Below are 21,428 nucleotides of genomic sequence, written 5' to 3' on the forward strand. Positions count from 1 at the left end.
CTATTGGAATTTCTTCATGGTCGGGTAATGGAACATCTGTTCCATCGTCATCGATTGGGGAATCGGGTTCGCCAACTCCTGGTGTTGTACTTTCACTGCCATTCAGCAGGTCGGCGAAGTGTTCCCTCCATAATCCCAGTATGCCCTGGACATCGGTTACCAGATTACCACCTTGGTCTCTACATGAGGATGCTCCGGTCTTGAAACCTTCGTTAAGGCGCTTCATTTTTTCATAAAATTTTCGAGCATTCCCTCTGTCTGCCAGCTTCTCAAGCTCTTCGTACTCACGCATTTCGGCCTCTTTCTTTTTTTGTCTGCAGATGCGTCTCGCTTCCCTCTTCAGCTCACGGTATCTATCCCATCCCGTACGTGTTGTGGTCGTTTGCAACGTTGCAAGGTAGGCAGTCTGTTTTCTCTCCGCTGCGAGACGGCATTCCTCATCGTACCAGCTGTTTTTTTTTTACTTTTCCGAAAGCCAGAGAGTTTGAGATGACGTCCCACAGTTCCCTTATACCGAGATGCTGATGAGTGCTCTCAGCGAGCAGGAGTGCAAGTCGAGTAGAGTATTTCGTGGCTGTCTGTTGTGTTTGCAGCTTTTCGACGTCGAACCTTCCTTGTGTTTGTTGACGGGCGTTCTTTGCTGCACAGAGGCGGGTGCCGATAATGGTCCGAGTCTACATATCTGATGTATTTTTTTATTTTGGAAACTGGTACTACAGACGACCATATTCGGGCCCCAGCAAAGTCGATCAGCCTCAGGCCGTTTGGCGATGTTTCGTCATGGAGGTTGAATTTTCCGACTTTTGTGCCAAAGACACCTTCTTTACCCACCCTTGCGTTGAAATCGCCAAGCACGATTTTGACATCGTGGCGGGGGCAGCGCTCATAGGTGCGTTCCAGGCGCTCATAGAAAGCATCTTTGGTCACATCGTCATTCTCTTCCGTTGGGGCGTGGGCGCAAATAAGCGATATGTTAAAGAACCTCGCTTTTATGCGGATTGTGGCTAGACGTTCATCCACCGGGATGAATGCCAGGACTCGGCGACGGAGTCTCTCTCCCACCACAAATCCAACACCAAATTTGCGCTCCTTTATATGGCCGCTGTAGTAGATGTCACAAGGACCCACCTTCTTCCGTCCTTGTTTCGTGTTTCGTACATTAGGTCTGGTTAAATTGAATGAAGCAGCGTGTAAACTAACAGTACATAAAACAAGTAAGGAAGGGCTAAGTTCAGTTGTTTTATACTCTCGCAATTTATTTATTTAATATTATATAATAGACAATTTGACCCACATATTCGTCATATATATGGTATAAAGCCCAATGAAAGTTGGAAACCCTAATATTAGGTTACGATATATTCACTAGTGCTAACTTTATATCTTATAAAGTAAACTATTCAGTTCTGGTATATAGGAAGTAGGAGAGGTTGAGAACCGATTTGGCCTATTTTCACAACATATCATTGGGATGCAAGGAAAATCTTACAAACCAGTTTACAGAGGTACAGTTTTAGAGGTGTGACTCACTACAAAAGACAAACTAATTGACGTATGCTCTTACTAATTGCCAATAATAAACAATTTTAATTTTCGTTGACAAATGAATATTGTTAGATTGTATAATATGTCAATATCATTAAAATGTATTCCATATGAAAGACTCCTTCAAGGAATAATAGATATTTAAATTAGTTCCCAAGTATTTGAATTATGTTAGCGCTGCTAATGTTATAGAAAGAGTTCACTGTGTGACGCCAATTGGTGATACCAAGTGCAGGCATCCATTCGGACAACATGACCTAGGTAGCATAGTCGTTTTTTTCATTCGCTGAACTATGTCAATGTCGTCGTATAACTTATACAGCTCGTCGTTCCATCGCCTGCGATATTCGCTGTTGCCATTGTTCAAATGACCATATATCTTCCCCAAAACATTTCTCTCGAAATTTGAATTGATGAGTGACATCGTATAGAGTTTGGTTTCAGTTCGTTGAAACTTTCATTTTCAATTGCCTACTCCGTCCCAAGTTGACAAGAATGGATTTCATTTTTAGTCGCCGTGCAAGATCACTTATAAGAATTTAAAACAATAAATATAAATGGAAACGCGAATGCACAATCGAAGCAATAATATGCAATAGTTACGTTTTTTTTTTTTTGGAACCGGTAATTTTAGTTGATGAGTCGGATTTTTGCCTCAAATAGACTCACAAACATATGTTTGTATTATGATTCTGAACTTCAGAAATGTAACAGGCCAATTACTCTAAAGTATCGTAAAGTTTGGGGGAACTGCCAGGATTCCAACCCAAAACACAAGTATTTTAAAGCTGGATGCACCAAAGCGGTGCACTTCTTTGCTTTCTAAGCAAGACTCTTCAGTCGTCTTCTTAAGGTGAATGTAGCATAGATGCAGTAGAATTTGTTTGTTTATATATTTCACAGTCCAGTCAGTCATTATACATGTGTATGTATGTATCTATTTATGAAGTCAAATGACAATTTTAATGATGCGCTTAATTCGCTACGTCACATTTGATTTCAGCAAAGAATATTAAAATATAGAGGTAGATGAGCGAATCATTTAAATGGTTGTAGAGTGCATATTAGGTAAAACTCGAAAGGTGTTCACACGCACTACCATACAAGTTAATAAACTTAATAGTTTATAATAAGATGGGTGTTTATCCGGTTTATGACAAAAAAACTGACTATAATATATAGTAGATAGTATATAGCGACCTGTGAACCTTAAATGATAAAAAATAAATAAAATTTTATCATATTATTATTTATTCTAGAGTCTAAATATGGTACTCACGAGGAATGCATATTTCGCATTTGGTTTTGTATGCATATTATTATACAATAGCTTCGTATACATTATAAAGCCAGTTTTGCAATTAATTGGAGAACTGTTCAAAAATACCAGTGTCTTTCGCAGCATCAGACGGTCCGGACTGCAACTAAACTGTCGGAAACTATATGACTAGCTTAAGGTAAAGATACAATTTTACATACATATGTAAATATATATGAAATATATACCCGTATATGAATTAAATACATTTGCTAATGTGAAACAATATTTTAGATGAAACTTTTGACAATTGGAATTTGTGTGATTTTTGGCACGCTTGCAGATGCTGAGGTCTTAAGAGTTACCCCAAAACTTGCCAATTTGGTGCCCACCATCATTCAAGAAAATTATAAGCTAATGCCAATTGAAGACACATTCAATCTATCGTATGTTGGGAATATGTTTTATTAATAAGCGGAGAATAAACACATTTTCTTCTTAACAATAGATTAGATTTTCCTGAAGACGGTAACCGAGAGGAAGAAACAAAGCTAATTGTAGATGAAAATGGAAAAGAAGTACTTGCAGTGAAAGGTCGTCTCCGCTTAGTCTACAGCGAGACTCCGTTATATGTAACAATTATATACGAGGCTGATGGAAATGGCTACAGAGCGAAGTATATGTATTTTCCAAATCGCCCTGATATGACATACTTCACCAGTGCCAGTTTTTTAAAGACCGCTGCTGGTTAAAAATAATGAAGGCAAATTACAATAAAAACTAATTATTTGAATTACAATACAGTAATCCCCGCTTAAGTGCCCGTTCTTAACTTGCGAAACTTTTGAGACACTTAAGCGGGGATCACTGTATGTAAAATAAAATTTACGTTTACCCTTAACAGCCGGTTTCGCGAAACAAATTTAAGTAAAATAATTAAATTCCGTTTCACCATTTGACTTAATTTGCCATTTAAATATTAATGGCTATCAGCTGAATTCCCATTTGTTTACCATTTTGACAGAGAAATACAATTTATTTGTTTACATAAATCAGCTGTTATTCTTACTAAAATCCCTGTCTTTTAATTTTTTGCATACCAAATTTCAATAATATTAAAAGGAAAGTTTCTGATTGCCATTCACTTGGGAGTGGCCAGGAACGATTCTTTTACATGTGGCTCAAGCAGCTCAAAACTTCCGGTCTTAGACCAAGTAGGCGAGCTAAAGTGAGAAGGCGAAACCCGCTTATGCGGTTGTGCGTAGGGTTTGGGACCCACCACATAAAAACACCCCCCAATGAAAAGGAAGAAACAGCCTCGGATGAGAGACCCCAATTTTGATGACGACCATTGCAAACGTTTAAAGGACTACGAATTAAGGGCATGCACCTGGAATGTCCGGACCCTTAATTGGGAAGGTGCCTCTGCCCAGCTGGTTGATATCCTCGTAAAAGTATAGGCTGACATCACCGCAATCCAAGAAATGCGATGGACGGGACAAGGACGGAAGAAGGTGGGTCCTTGTGACATCTACTACAGCGGCCATATAAAGGAGCGCAAATTCGGTGTGGGATTCGTGGTGGGAGAGAGACTCCGTCGTCGAGTCCTGGCATTGACTCCGGTGGATGAACGTCTAGCCACAATCCGCATAAAAGCGAGGTTCTTTAACATATCGCTGATTTGCGCCAACGCCCCGACGGAAGAGAAGGACGAAGTGATCAAAGATACCTTCTATGAGCGCCTAGAACGTACCTATGAGCGCTGCCCCCGCCACGATGTCAAAATCGTCCTTGGCGATTTCAACGCTAGGGTGGGTAAAGAAGGTGTCTTTGGCAAAACAGTCGGAAAATTCAGCCTCCATGACGACACATCACCAAACGGTCTGAGGCTGATCGACTTCGCCGGGGCCCGAAATATGGTCGTCTGTAGTACTAGATTCCAGCATAAGAAAATCCATCAAGCTACTTCGCTGTCCCCGGATCGAATCACTCGCAACCAGATCGATCATGTTGTGATAGATGGACGGCATGTCTCCAGTGTTTTTGATGTGCGTACGCTTCGTGGTCCCAACATCGACTCGGACCACTATCTTGTAGCAGCTAAGATACGCACCCGCCTCTGTGTAGAAAAGCGCACACGTCAACAAACACAAGGAAGGTTCGACATCGAGAAGCTGCAATCACAACCGACAGCCGAACGGTTGCTCGACTCGACTTGCACTTCTGCTCTCTGAGAGCACTCATCAGCTTCTCGGTATAAGGGAGCTGTGGGACGGCTTATCAAATTCCTTACGTACAGCTGCAACCGAAACCATTGGTTTTCGGAAAAGTCAAAAAACAGCTGGTATGATGAGGATTGTCGTCTCGCAGTGGAGAGAAAACAGACTGCCTACCTCGCAATGTTGCGATCGACCGGATGGGAAAGATACCGAGAGGTGAAGAGGGAAGCGAGACGCATTTGTAGACAAAAAAAGAAAGAGGCCGAAATGCGTGAGTATGAAGAGCTAGACAAGCTGGCCGACAGGGGTAATGCTCGAAAACTTTACGAAAAGATCCGGCGACTAACTGAAGGTTTCAAGACCGGAGCACACTCCTGTCCTGTAGGACCCCCAGAGGTGATCTAGTTATTGATGACCAGAGTATACTGAGTTTGTGGAGGGAACACTTCTCCAGCCTGCTGAATGGCAGTGAAAGTACAACACCAGGAGATGGCGAAACCGATTCCCCAATCGACGACGATGGAGCAGATGTTCCATTGTCCGACCATGAAGAAATTCGAATAGCAATTACCCGCTTGAAGAACAATAAGGCGGCGGGGGCCGATGGATTACCGGCCGAGCTATTCAAATACGGCGGCGAAGAGCTGATAAGGTGCTTGCATCAGCTTCTTTGCAGAATATGGTCGGAAGAAACCATGCCTGACGATTGGAATCTCAGTGTACTCTGCCCAATACACAAAAAGGTAGACCCCACAATTTGCGCCAATTTCCGTGGGATAAGCCTCCTCAACATCGCGTATAAGGTTCTGTCGAGCGTATTGTGTAAACGACTAAAGCCCACCGTCAACAAACTGATTGGACCTTATCAGTGTGGCTTTAGACCTGGAAAATCAACAACAGACCAGATATTCACCATGGGCTTTCGACAGCACGAAAAGGAGCTGCCTTTATGCCGCGATGTCTGAATTTGCTATCCCCGCAAAACGAATACGGTTGTGTAAGCTGACACCAAAAGCTCAGTCAGGATCGGGAAGGACCTCTCTGAGCCGTTCGATACCAGACGAGGTTTCAGACAAGGTGACTCACTCTCGTGTGAAGAAAAAAATACGAGCTGCAGAGCTAAATAGAGAAGGTACAATCTTCTATAAGAGTGTACAGCTACTGGCGTACGCCGATGATATCGATATCATTGGAAACAACACCCGCGCCGTTAGTTCTGCTTTTTCCAGACTGGATAAGGAAGCGAAGCGTACGGGTCTGGTGGTGAACGAGGACAAGACGAAATATCTCCTGTCATCAAACAAACAGTCAGAGCATTCGCGTCTTGGCTCCCACGTCACTGTTGACAGTCATAACTTTGAAGTTGTAGATAATTTCGTCTACCTAGGAACCAGCATTAAGAGCAATAACAATGTCAGCCTGGAAATCCAACGCAGAATCACTCTTGCCAACAGGTGCTACTATGGACTAACAAAAACCAACTCTACAAGTCTCTCATCATTCCCGTCCTACTTTACGGTGCAGAAGCGTGGACGATGTCAACATCTGATGAGACGGCACTAAGAGTTTTCGAGAGAAAGGTTTTGCGGAAGATTTATGGTCCCTTAAACATTGGGAACGGCGAATACCGCAGACGATGGAACGATGAGCTGTATGTGTTATTCGACGACATAGACATGGTCCAGCGAATAAAAAAACAGCGGCTACGCTGGCTAGGTCATGTTGTTCGAATGGATGAAAGTACTCCAGCTCTGAAAGTATGCGATGCAGTACCCGCTGGTGGAAGCCGAGGAAGAGGGAGACCTCCACTCCGATGGAAGGACCAGGTGGAGAGGGACCTGGCTTCGCTTGGTATAACCAATTGGCGCCATACTGCCAGAAGGAGGGATATCTGCGGTGTAAGCGGTGTCTACGCCAGTCAACAACAACAACAACAACAAATGTCAATAATGGTGAAACGCAGGAAACTTAAGTGCAAAGTTATATAAAAATTAAAATAATAATAATAATGGCTGCCGTTTATATTTCAACAGTCTTTACAAGCAATATGATGATAATGATGATGTAAGAGTTGTTGAAATTATGGATGAGAATTGATAAATTTTGTATTTACTATTTACTAATATTTACTCATTTAAATAAAACCACTTCCTTCGAATATAGTTTCTATATTATTATACTTCATGTCCATTCAAAAAGTGAACACATTGCTTTGATTTGCTTGATTTTTTATGTACAATTACTCATGTCGCGAACGCACCTAAAAATGCTCACCCAAAAAAGTGCCCAACGCGCCATAAAATCAAGTTTTCACTTCTGCCTGAGTGCAACCCCATTCTAGTTATTTCTTTGTCAAAATGGTAAACAAATGTGAATTCAGCTGATAGAAAAGCGTAACCATGGTTACATATGACAGTATTTAAATAATATTTAAAAGGCAAAGCGTGACCATTTAAATAAAAATGAAGTCAAATGGTGAAACTGAAATTAATTACTTTTTACTTAAATTTATTTCGTGAAACCGGCTGTTAATTTCCTTCCGCTATTGGAATATATCTTTGAATCATCCCTATAAGAAACCTATTAGTTAAATCATACATTAATTATAAGAGATTTCTATTAGTTTTATAAGACCAAATTGTCCGAATTTAACAGAAACTCTTGTGTTAATATTTGCATACTGCAGCAGGAGTCAAGCTCATTGTAGAAAACTACAAGTAACAAATCTACAATACAATGAAAGAAATTGCGATAAGAATGCAATAGAATTAAGGAAAACGCTAGACAGTTCACGCGGGTTTACTACTTATTTAATAATTTCATTTTAAAATATACTACTAACACGACACTACTCGACTTGCACTCCTACTATCTGAGTACACTCATCATCATCTCGTTTGAGGGAACTGTGGAACAAAAGACACTGCGTACCGCTGCATCCGAAACAATTGGATTTCGGCAACGAAACGAGCTGATACAATGAGAACTGCCGGCGGAGAGAAAGCAGACTCCCTACCTCGCAACGTTGCGAAAGACCACAGAACATGGGGAATGTTTCCGAGATATGAAGAGGCAAGCGAGAGAAATTTGCAGACATAAAAAGAAAGATGCCGAAATGAGAGAGTATGAAGAGCTTGAGAAGCTGACAGACATGGGTAATGCTCGAAAATTTTATGAAAAATGAAGAGATTTACAGAAGTTCATGTAGGGACCAAGGTGGAAATCTGATCACTGATGTCCAGAGCATACTGGGTTTATGGAGGGAACACTTTTCCGAACTGCTGAATGACAGTAAATGTTCAACAACAGGAGATGGCGAACACGATTCCCCAATCGATGGCGATAGAACAGATGTTCAATTGCCCGACCATGAAGAAATTCGCATAGCAATTATCAGTTTGAAGAACAACAAAGTTACATTGACCGATGAATTGACGAGCCGTTCAAATACGACGGCGAATTTATAAGATGCATATATTAGGTTCTTTGCAGAATATGGTCGGATGAAAGCATGCCCGACGATTAGAACCTAAGTGTACTCTGCCCAATCCATAAAAGCGAGACCCCACAATCTGCGCCAATTACCGTGGGATAAGTCTCCTCAATATCGCATATAAGGTCCAATGGAGCGTACTGTGTGAAAGACTAAAGCTCACCGTCAACGAACTGATTGGTACTTATAAGGTCCTTTGATCAGGAAAATCCACCATGGATCAGATATTCACCATGGGCCCGAGACAGAATGCACACCACCTTTTCATCGATTTTAAAGCTGCCTTCGATAGCACGAAAAGGAGCTGAACTAATACGACTATGTAAACTGACGTCGAGCGACACCAAAAGCTCCGTCAGGATCGGAAAGGACCTTTCCGAGCCGTTCGATATCAAGCGAGGTTTCAGATAAGGTGACTCACTATCGTGTGACTTCTTTAACCTGATGCTAGAAAAAACAATTCGAGCCGCAGAGCTAAATAGAGGGGTATAATCTTCTATAAGAGTGTACAGTTGCTGGCGTACGCCGATGATATCATTATCATTGGAAGCAACAATCGCGCCATTAGATCTGCTTTATCCAGACTGGATAAGGAAGCGAAGCGAAAGCGTCTGGTGGTGAACGAGGACAAGACAAAATATCTCCTGTCATCAAACAAACAGTCAGCGCATTCGCGCTGAAGTTGTAGATAATTTCATCTACCTGGGAACCAGCATTAACAGCAATAACAATGTCAGCCTCGAAATCCAGCGCAGAATAACTCTTGCCAACAGGTGCTACTTTGGACTGAGTAGGCAATTGTACAGTAAAGTCCTCTCTCGACGAACAAAAACCAAACTCTACAAGTCTCTCATCATTCCCGTGCAGAAGCGTGGACGATGTCAACATCCGATGAGACGGCACTAGGAGTTTTCGAGAGAAAGGTTTTACGGAAGATTTATGGTCTCTTAAACATTGGCAGCGGCGAATACCGCAGACGATGGAACGATGAGCTCTGTGAGTTTTACGACTACATTGACATAGTATAGCGAATAATAAAACAGCGGCTACGCTGGCTAGATCATGTTGTTCGAATGGATGAAAGTACTCCAGCTTTGAAAGTGTTCTATGCAGTACCCGTCGAATTTGTGTTTGATGAAAAGCAAGAAAATCCATGAAGATAATAAAACGAACTATGACTGGAAACAACGTAACCAAATCATTATATTTAAAAACGACTTTTATATTTTCACTAAACATTGTACTGCTGCTTTCTATAAATCTGCACTGAGAGCCTTCGACCGCACTTTAAAAAAATAACCTTGGTTGATTTCATTTTTTTTTAATTTATTTTGTTAAATAAAAGAAGAGTAATTTTGGCAAAAAAAGAGGAATTTTCACAAAAAGAGGAATTATTTGCAAAATTCCTAATATATGGTATCTACAATGTGGGTGCGCTCGTTTTCGCATAATTGTAAACACAAAAATTTTGTGAAATGTAGAAATTGAAAAGTAGAGGGAAAAGTGATTTTTATAATAGTAATTGTTGATTAAAAAACCTTAACTAAATTTAAAATTTGAATTTAATTGAATGTTAACAGTGTAATATCAAATATTTGAATATTTTCGTTTGCACAGTGACATCGGATTACAAAACGAGTTCGTTTGTGTTACCCTGTTTTGTTTCCTAACTAGTATATAAACTGGGGATTTGATACTTGCAGCTAATTGACATATGCTGCTCGATGTCACTGCCGCAGCGCCTAGCGGCATTGCTGTACGCGGGTAGTTCACCAGAAACATGCATATGTGCGTTTGAAATGTTGCTTCGGTAGCGATTGTTTCTTCGTCTTCTATCACGGCAAGTGCAAACGAGATAGCTGTATTCATGGTGGCGTATTGGTTACGCCGCTAACAGCTGCGCCGCGTATTAATTCAGTTTATAAATTTGTTTGTTGTGTGTTGGTGCGTTGCGAAAATGGAGCCATCTGAAACTGTTCAAGAAAGTTCTAGTGATCAAGGACAAATGTATTATACTAAGCCGTCAGATAATGGTGTAATAGTGAAAATAAATTCAATGAAGTTGATACGATTGGTCCGTTGCAATGACGTATTGTACAACAGTTTTGCGGATGGCTATAATGACAAAACTTACAAAGAGATAATTTGGGAGCGCATTTACCGAGCATTATTCCCTTTTTACGATACATACAAACCCCAACATCAAGATTGTATACGTAAGTAAATACCTAAACGAAGCACAGCTTATTTACATATTTGTGTTTTGGTTTGCTGCACACTGCGTTCCGATATTTTTGCACTTTCTACGCAGGTAAAACACCTATCCTTTTTTCAATGTGTGAATGTAGAACGTAAACAAGGTTTGCTATCAAAGCTAATATCCTATGGACGCTTATTTCGGTGTTGCTCATCGTGTTACAAAAATATATCATGAGTTCTTTATCAGCTGAAGTGTAATAATAGCGATCACACGATAACTCTACACTCGATAATCATATTGTAATCCAACATAATTATTTGCGTTTAGCAATTGGTACGGCGCAATTGTATAATTGTTGATATAAACATAAGGAGCCGCATTCTTCTCGTTTGTTATCGATATTGAAAACTTGATATGTGTAAGAGCCGATATTTAACCGATAAGAATACTTATATTGAGTTCTCACGTAACATTCGAATTAAATTATGTCATGGCAATTATCTACGATTGGTCACTGCTCTGCTCGTTATCTTTGGGCGCAGCTCGCTTGTCAAAAGTGCTGCCCGTTTGTTTGAATTACTGGATTGTGTGTTCTATTGTCTTCTCTATAACGCTTAGCCAATAGATAACAGCTATTATTACAATCACTATGGAGGGATACTCTTGCTCTTGCAGGACAAAAAACAGAAACGGGTTGGAATATCTATGAAATTCTTTATTCCTGTGAGAGTACATTTGATGCCATTATGTATGGACTTCCTTTTGCTTGGTCACCACGGGCACGCTTGCAGAAGTCCAGACGCTGAACCCCAATTTTTGACGCTTTTCAAGCATAAATCGTCCGAAAGTGCTGCAACTTCACGTTCGATATTCGTACGAAGTTGGAATAATAATTTTGGCTTCTTGAAACGTACTATATATATTTCTCTGATGAAATGTTGAAAACTACTAAAACTGCTTTAATACAGTAAAAAAAAGCACTTGAGATCCAAATGCTATAGTTTGTATAGTTTGAAAATGGCGTGTGAGGGTATATAATGTTCAGTTACACCAGACGGCGTTAATTCGGATTAACTGCTTTAATCGCGGTTAATTCGAGAGTTATCTCAGTTAATCCTCAAAGTTTTAGAGAGTTAGTGGCATTTTCATTGGCAACATTGTTAAAAATGGCCGCTTTTGATCTAATACTGACAGCTGTTTTTCAAAGCTCTGCTACATCAATATTTGTAGTTATCATATAAGGTCGGTTGGGAACTAGAATTAATTCGTATGGTAAGCCGCCGGTCTCGTCCGGTTTCATTTTGTGTAACTTTTTTCTAACATAAGCTTCTTGGTCGGCATTATGATAGCCAATGAAAACAGCCGATGCCAATGAAATAATTTTATTTTGATAACTATTCAAAATTTTATTGTTGTATCCGTTGACAGCTTGTCTGTTCCTTCCGGACATACATATTGCGCATATTCTTTAGTAACAAATCTAGATTCAATCACGTTCAATTCTTCTTGTGTTAAAATAGTTCCATCTCCGTGATGACGAGCAGCAGTTGTAATAATGTATACAAAATATAGTAACACTAAAGTATACAAAAGCATTACAACAATGTTTTTATTAATTCTATTAACACTTTAGATTTGTTTTTTTTTTAACACAAAACTTTATCCATATTTATTTTGACCATCCCGGATCTAATAATGATTGTAGATTCCTTAAAAGTTCAGAATATTATAGAAAAAGCGGTAAACAATAGGAAATTTTATTTATAAGTTCAACCTTCTTTTTAACCCGCATTGACAACACAATTCATTTTTAAGCGAAGATTTTAAATAAGCTAAATGCGTTTTATTTGTTCATGATTTAGCTACTAGCTTGTGGTGGTCAAATAAAACACTCCTATTAACTCAATAACTCAACAATCTCATTCCAACACTGCAATAACACTTATGCCCGGTTTCACAGTTCGTACTTAAGTTGTGCCCAAATAAAATCTTAGCTAAGCATTGTTGTTGACTGAGTAGTCATTTGCGTTTCACAGTCGATGCTTATTTTCTATAAAATTCTATTATGATATATGGCAGCACAATGAAAAACATTTGTTTACAAATACCATCTGACAAATTGAAATTATTGTTGATGAAAAATAACTTTGCCACGAATAAATTTAGAATCTGGGAAATGGATGGAAACAATTAAAGGACACCGAATTTCACCGCAAGCGAGTGGTGCACCTATTGCAACTAGCAGGAAAGCATATAACCGTCATTGAATGCAAGAAATTCCAAAAAATTTTTTCAGCAAATAATTTTTATTTTATTTTTTTGACAAAAAAGTCAATATTCAAAACAAAAATCAGCTGTTACTTAAGCACTGCTTAAGTCTCCCATTTTCAGTACTTAAGCAGACCTGAAGTATGAACTGTAAAACCCAATATTTCTGTTTTATCTTAAGCACATCCTAAACAGTGACTGTGAAACCGGGCATTAGTCTAGCATACATAGGTACTATGTTGTAGACCAACTTTTGCCCGACCAACTTTTGGATACGACCAACATCAAACAAGCGTTAACGCTATTCACAGTAGAGCTTTCAATACACTCCTTCTCGTTGAAAATCGTTCCTGCAGTCAAACTACCAAACATAGCAGAATCACAGTTCGATGTGACCTTGTCAAACCAGAGTAATATTCGCGCTACGGCGTTCTGGATACTGGAGTCAGTTACACTCTTACTTATACGGAATAGGGTATTTACGCATTAACGTCACCCCACCTATTCTAACTTACTCATTAAATATGGTTAATTGCAACACACACTTATGCTACCCCTATTCCTAGTAACAGCTTATTTCCTGGACATTCTATCCATTCCAAATTGGCATAAGCCCTATTTTTTAACTTTCTGTTGACGTTCCATAAGTGCGAGAAATAACTTGACTCTCAAAACTATTGTTCCAACACATGTTCATAGTATTTTCTCTACATCATCTTTTTTATTGCGAATTACATATATACAACTTTATAAACAACAAATAAATTGAATTCTTATCTTATAGGTGCAAATGTACGTCGTCGTTGGAAAACCCTTCGTGACTCAATTTCACGCGAGGTCAAAAAGAATGCTACACTTGAAAATTATTTAAGGAAAAAAGAGAGTCCGATTATTTCTGAGCTCGAGTTCTTAATACCACACATTAAAAGTGCACATTGTGCGAGGTAATAACTATTTTTTTAATTGAATGTTTTACTTGAAATACATATTACTTTTAATTCTAGATTAGCTGATGAGATGGGATTACGGGAATGTTACACCAGCACAATGGTGGTTGAGCAGGAGCCACAAGATGAGGATAGTCTTAACGACTTGATTGACTTGACCGAAGAATGTGATATTAAGCCATTTATTAAACAAGATGGCTTTCAGTATGATGATATGGATACATGTGATGGTTCACTTCAGCATGAAACATTATCCCCGACTGCAAATATCGACGTAGGGAGTCAATTTATAAATGGCATTGAAGTGGTACCAGCAACAGAGAATGATGAATCGATTCAATCATCATGGAACAAAGAGTTTTGTACGCTTGCACAGTTTAAGGGTGGTGAGTTTATCAATCCTGTTGACGTCTGTACGGAACAGGAGCATGGAGAGAATTCAGAGGCTACTGATAAAGAGGCTAGAGAAATGAATGACACAGCTGCAACTGAACCTATTAGTAAGCGAGCACGGAACGAATCGGAAGATACTCCCAAAGAATTACAAGCCAAAATACTGCAATTGTTGAGTAGTTTAGAGCATCGTGAACGCAGCGACTGTGAAACCCAAGACGAGGATCGTATGTTTTTATTGTCACTGGTTTCTGACTTAAAACGCGTACCAGCGGCGAAAAAAATGATGGTGAAAATGGAAATTGTAACGGCAATCGCAAGAGCCAATCAAAGCCCATGAGATATGTGAGCCTACCATTTATTCAACATAGAGTGGGTTCATCCTTCTTTTATAAGCCGATATTAATTAGTTTTATTGTATAGTTGTAGTGTTAATATCGTTTTATAAAATCTAGTTTTAGGTATAAGTGCGTTAGCTTTTCGATAAATTCGTAAACATCGTTACACCAAACATTTAGACATAAATGAAGTATTCACATAGCCATTAGTTCACTTAGGAAAGTATAAACCAGTACTGCCTTTATAAAACTTTAGAAATTATGTTAATTTCATTGAAATAAATTTGTTATGTTAATATTTATAGTACGCGTGTTTTTTGTACATTATTTAGAAATTATATTAATTTCTTTTAAATTAATTTGTTTGCATATTAATACATATGTGCTTGTTTAGTATATTTTGACAGGTGAATAAAATTTCAAAATTTAAATTTGCCAAATTATGCCATTTTAATTTAAAGGCATACGTAATAACTGCTAACTTACAGTAGTGACGAACGAGCAAAATTAATGCGCCGTTAGAAATGCTAATGCGCATTGAAATTTTATGGTGACAGACGGACAAAAGTGCATTTAGTCAGCTTTTGGAGTAATCTGCCTATTCATTAAAAAAATAAACAAATCTATCAGTACATTTCGTCGCTGGTTGTCGTTGTTGTTGTTGAAACTGCTCGCTGTTTGCTTCCTGTCATCTAAAAACATTAAAATTAGTTATTGTTAATATATTTGCACATAATTTACTTTGTAAAATATAAATATAAATCATGTGTTTAAGTTTTTTCTTCGTGGATGTCTACATTAATAGTTAGCATATTCATAAATTTCAGCGAATTGATAGTCCAGAGTTGAAGATACAGTTGAACTTCCATAACTATAACATCTATAACTCGAAGTGCTCCATAACTCGAACCATTGGATTGGTAATAGACGTGGTATTTAATACAAATTACCTTCCGTATCTCGGAAGTCTCTCCAATTCGAAGTTTTTTTTGTGGATTATGGTGATACGAGTTTGGGAAGTTCAACTGTAATTGACAATTATGTGTATTTAATGCTCCGTTAAGTTTTCAAACTTTTATGTAATGAATTAGCCCGTTATAAATTGCAGTGCTTTCTTGTGAGCTGTGTAAAAAGTAAATGCATAATTAAAAAAAAACAAAATTAAATAACAAAATGTAGGCATATTTTATTAATTAACTTTAAGCTAACCAAATTTGTAGTAATATAAATAAGTCTGTAAAATTTTTTCTATGTAACATGCTGGTTTATGAGCTATATTTTTAATAGTAGTTTCAGTTGCCACTTTAATTCAGTCTTAGCTTGTCTTCTTTCTAAATTGTCTCAATTAAGCAACTAACGCATTAGATATGTATATAATATATGCTCATCACACACGAGCTCGTATTTTTGTAAGATAGTGGAAGGTAGTAGGAGTTAAACTGAAAGTTGTTTAAGAAAAGAAAATAAATAAATAAAATATTAAGATGTCTCAATAAAGTTATCGCTGAAATGATCAGAGTTATATTTTCTACAGAACAAAACATTTATAATCTCCAATCAAGCACTATGTAGCCGCACAAACAAAACTCACTGCGCTTCGAAAATCTTAAGAGTGAGATGGTGTGGATTGGACACACCTTACGCAAACCTGCAAACGACAAAGCAAGAAATGTTATTGACTAGAGAGAGACCAGTCGGCTGACCCGATCATACCTGGAGAAGGCAGTTGTATGCTGAGCACAGACCAACAGGCAAAAGGTGGGGCGTGTGGCGCATGTGACAGAAGTGGTTGGAACTACCCAGTTCTCAGACATTATAGTCTTGTAAAAAACATATTTGGAGTCGGTACTCGGTCCGTACTTATGAATAATAAATGGAACCAGGCTTTCCAAGTGTTCCCGATTTCTATGAAAGGTCCAATGAAAAAAAACTTTGACCCAAGGCTCATTTGTAGGAATCGGAACCTATAAGCATCAAAAAGAACTTACAATAATTAGCGTTCAAATCAATTTGGGCAGAAGACAATAGTCTAATTTAAAATTTAGACATAATGAAGTACGTGAATTAATTATAATAAACCGGAATCCCCAATTGAAGACTGTCGAATTGATATCCCGCACAAGAGCAATATTTAATCGATCTCATGGTCCATGACCGTGGACGAAGATAACATTTCTATAGGGTTTATCAAGAGAAATATTTGGTGAAGGCAAAACAACTCAACAATCTCTTCGTTCAAAAACTGCTTGATAGTGCACTACTGTGATGGTACTCAAAGTAATGAACAGCAATTGCTGTAGTGAAATATCGCTTACTTACCGTGATTGCCTCAAATTTAGTTACTAGCTCAAGGTGATCTTTGGATTTATCTAAAATTAGTGGGTATTCATGGTCACATTCAACTGATACCAGTTTAGGAGTCCTTAATAATAAGTTTATATACCGAACGAATTATACTCGGTTGTAAAAGAAAGGGATATCTAATGGAACATAGAAATAATGAACTATTTAGTTTGGAGTGGTGATGTGATAAAAAGTGAAATACTTTTTGTTAATAATGGTATTACTTTGCGCTTTTCTGTATCACCGGTATATCAGTGGGCTCACGGTGCACCTGATTATTGCAGTTACAGCTTGCATGAATCGTCCGGCAGCTTGAATAGGGAAGACTCTGTTCTGATTAATGAGAGATGTATGAATCGTCCGGCAGCTTGAATAGGGAAGACTCTGTTCTGATTAATGAGAGATTTGTGTCATTTGGAATTTGTTGGATGCTTCATTTGTATTCGTTCTTTTCAGTGGTTTCAAAGCATTTTGATTGAGATAGAACGGCAACGGGTTGGGTTAGCAGGGAATTATAGTCTCCTGTGTATGTTAAGCTGAGACTCTAGAAAAACAAGAATGGGGTTGCACTCCGGGAGTGCAGGCAGAAGTGAAAACTTGAACTTATGGCGTGTTGGGCACTTTTTTGGGTGAGCATTTTTAGGTGCGCTGGCGACATGAGAAATTGTACATAATCAAGTAAGGAAAGGCTAAGTTCGGGTGTAACCGAACATTTTATACTCTCGCAATTTATTTATTTAACTTTATTTATATTATATAATACACAATTTAACCACATATTCGTCATATATATTGTATAAAGTCCATTGAAAGTTGGAAACCATAATATTAGGTTAGAAGCACCGAGGTCCTCGTGTTCGATATATGGGGCCTTAAAAACCTATGGTCCGATTTCGGCGATTTTTAGAATGGGGCTGCCACGCTATAAACATAGTATTTGTGCAAAGTTCTGCACCGATATCTTCACTAGTGCTTACTTTATATGTATATTGTAAAGTAAACGATTCAGATCGTCTTCAAAGTTCTGGTATATAGGAAGTAGGCGTGGTTGTGATGCGATTTGGCCTATTTTCACAACATATCATACATTTTCCATTTTGTAAAAAAATCTGAGTGCAGCTCTCATCTGCCATTTCTTATGTGAAATTTAGTGTTTCTAACGTTTTTCGTTAGTGAGTTAACCCACTTTTAGTCATTTTCAACCTAACCTTTGTATGCGAGGTGGGCGTGGTTATCATCCGATTTCTTTCATTTTTGAACTGTATTAAGAAGTGGCAAATTGTCAAAATCGGACCATGACTTTTCAAGGCCCCTGATATCGAACATGAAGAACTCAGTGCCTAAGGGTAATTTAACACCGAAAATATCTCAGATATTTTAATGTAATTCATTCCCTCTGAATTTTTTTCTTATAACAGTTACTCTCTGTACCTGAAATGGTAAAAATCGGGTCATAACTTCCCCCAGATCCCATATACCTAATTATAAGTAATATTAATTTAAGTGAGCGTATAGTCTTCGATACATTGTATCTTGGTGGTGAAAACGAGTGAAATCGGTTTAGGAATTACCTCAGTCCCCATATACTATTTACGGTAATATTCGTTATTCTATTGAACTTTATGCTGAATATATGGGTCGAATTGTGTTGTCTTTATAAAATTACATCAATAAATTGCGAGAGTATAAAATGTTCGGTTACATCCGAACTTAGCCCTTCCTTACTGGTTTTGTGTAACTTTTGTCTAACATAAGCTTCTTGGTCGGCATTATGACAGCCAACGAAAACATCCGATGCCAATGAAATAATTTTATTTTGATAACTATTCAAAATTGTATTGTTGTATTCGTTGACAGCAATATTTGTAAACATAAGTCTTGTCCCTTACGGACATACAGATTGCGCATATTCTTTAGTAACAAATCTAGATTCAATCACGTTCAATTCTTCTTGTATTAAAATGGTTCCATATCCGTGATGACGAGCAGCAGTTGTAATAATGTATACAAAATATAGTAACACTAAAGTATACAAAAGCATTACAACAATGTTTTACTAATTCTATTAACACTTTAGATTTGTTTTTTTTTACACAATACCATAGCAGCAACACAAGTCAAATGAAATATTTAAATAAATAAATCTTCCGTTTAATATTAATTTATAAAATAAATATAAAAAACTCTCAATCTCGTCTGTCGCGAGGGCACGAACGAATGCCCATGCAAAGACTACGTATAGCATGCAGCGCTCTCGCATACTTATACACTCTGAGTATACATATATGTAGGTATGTAATCACGTCTGTCGCGAGAGCACGAACGAATGTCCATGCAAAGAGCGCGTATAGTATACATATATTATAAGAATACACGCGGAGTATATCTGTGTAAAATCTCATCTGTCGCGAGAACGGCTGAAAATGCTCACCCACAAAAGTGTTTTCACTTCAAAAATTGAATATAAGGAGAGTTTTCCCTAAATGAGTAACGGAGGCAATTAAATATCTTTCCAAACAGTCTTCACAAGTTGCTTCATTTAGGGTCCTCGGAACTATTTAAGGACATGGAATGTAAAACTTACCTACGCAAAAAAGTTTATATCATATAGCCAAATTACAATGCAGAAGTGGCAGTGACAGGGACAGCAGCAGTGATCAACTATTAAGTGCTGAACACATAGACGACGACAAGCGACGGGCGACATCTGTCAAATATTAAAATACACGCGTTCTTATGGGCACAGTTTTTTAGACAACAGCACGACTTGAAAAGGGTTGAAGTCTTCACTGTCGCCAAATTAGAAATGTTTCTAATTTTTCCGACGCTGTAGAGCTGCCACTAATATGCGAAATGTAAATTTATTCAAAGTTCTCAACAAGTATGACGTTATTTTGCCAGCAAAAGCGTAAAATATCTTTTATATATGATTTATAATAACAATCGATTATTTAAAACAAATAAATCGACATATTTTTACATTTTTTGCAGAAAAAATTTCACTTTAAACTAAATATGTAAATTTTATTGAAGTGGAAGGTGAAAGGGTACGACAACAATGAAATTGCTTTTGATATGTCGCTGCCGTCTTCAAAAGAGACATTTGTAATCAGCCGTCTCTACGTCGTGCCGCGTCGTCGTCTTTGTGTTCAGACCTTTAAGCAGAGATAAAGAGATGTACAACTCTCATATCACTGGAAGTGAGAGCGCAATATTAAACGTCAAAACCACCTAAACTTTGACAGTTTGTCGAGATGAGGAGGTTTTGACGTTTCGCAATTTGGAAACTGGAAAGGCCAGATTGAAATGTTGCCAAAAAAATAATGCGACGGAGACATTTTTAGCCGCCTTGCAAGATTACTAATAAGAACTTAAAACAATAAATATAAATGAAAACGCGTAATTTAAAAGTGGTTTAAGAATATTTTTGTAAATTGCAGCATCGAGAAACTAATTTTTCATGGAAAATTGTAAAAGAAATTGATTTATTTTCAGTTGACACTTAATAATTAAACTTATTTATTACTGAAACTTCGAAAAGCGGCTATTTTAATATACCATTTTATCGCTAAATGAAATTGAAATAAGTTATTTTATATTAAACATTCAGTATATAATAATTTTTAACCATAATAAATGTTGGGTATTTTAATTTAAATGACCAAAAATTAGTATTTTGTCTGATCTGGTAATAATGCAAAATGTTATAAAAAACGCAAATTTTGAGGCGCTCTCACACTGGAATAAGTTGGACATCCCTTTATCCCTGCCTTTAAGTGTGTTAAAATGTCCTCTAAGCATACGCAACAGTGTTGCAACATTTTCTTAGCTGGACAAATACTCAAATCCTCAATTTTTTATCCCTTTGTTTCGAGCTATGCATTACGTCTTATTAAATCAATTAATTAATTTTGAAAGTAAAAACAACAAAAATATATACAGTGCAACTTCCACAACTCGAACTTCTATAAGTCGAAGATCGCCATAACTCGAACTTTTGAATTGGCAATAGCGCTTAGAAATCAAATTTCTACAAATTTCCTTCCATAACTCGAACTGCTTTAACTCGACGTTCTCTATAACCCGAAATCTTAAATTGGCAATAGAAGTAAAATTTCATACAAATATAATACAAATATTACAATCCTACTATCAAGGAACAATTTTAAAGGAGTCCCTATATTCGTATGGAGGCGAACAAAAAATATGATATTACACTTATAGATTTCATAAATCGTGTAACAAAGGCATGATATACAGACGTCAAGAGCCAAACAATAGCAAAGTACAACAAACAAAATTACAGAATACACGTTTTAATGTATTTATATAAAACTTGTTGCGAAGTAAATAACTTAAACTGTGGGTAAATCTATATTTTACAGCTTTTTGAAAAATTTATCCTTTAATGAAAATTCTATAAG

General features: G+C 37.6%; 1 protein-coding gene across 1 annotated transcript; it reads left to right on the plus strand.

Annotated features, from left to right (window-relative positions):
- Positions 1–10,171: 10,171 nt before the first annotated feature.
- LOC105215196 (uncharacterized) lies at positions 10,172–15,036 on the plus strand. The gene is made up of 3 exons (XM_011188995.3): positions 10,172–10,731; positions 13,768–13,927; positions 13,988–15,036. The coding sequence occupies exons 1-3, from the start codon at positions 10,473–10,475 to the stop codon at positions 14,661–14,663; spliced, it is 1,095 nt and encodes a 364-aa protein (XP_011187297.1). The 5' UTR covers positions 10,172–10,472; the 3' UTR covers positions 14,664–15,036.
- The last annotated feature ends 6,392 nt before the right edge of the window (positions 15,037–21,428 follow it).

This window comes from Zeugodacus cucurbitae, chromosome 5, assembly GCF_028554725.1.
Source record: "Zeugodacus cucurbitae isolate PBARC_wt_2022May chromosome 5, idZeuCucr1.2, whole genome shotgun sequence".
In the NCBI taxonomy this organism is placed as follows: Eukaryota; Metazoa; Arthropoda; class Insecta; order Diptera; family Tephritidae; genus Zeugodacus; species Zeugodacus cucurbitae.

Excerpts from the sequence above, each read along its gene's own strand:
- LOC105215196 (XM_011188995.3), top strand. The coding sequence starts at position 10,473 with ATGGAGCCATCTGAAACTGTTCAAGAAAGTTCTAGTGATCAAGGACAA. Across the intron at positions 10,732-13,767 it reads CCAACATCAAGATTGTATAC|GTGCAAATGTACGTCGTCGT; the intron begins GTAAGTAAATAC and ends CTTATCTTATAG. Across the intron at positions 13,928-13,987 it reads AAAAGTGCACATTGTGCGAG|ATTAGCTGATGAGATGGGAT; the intron begins GTAATAACTATT and ends TTTTAATTCTAG.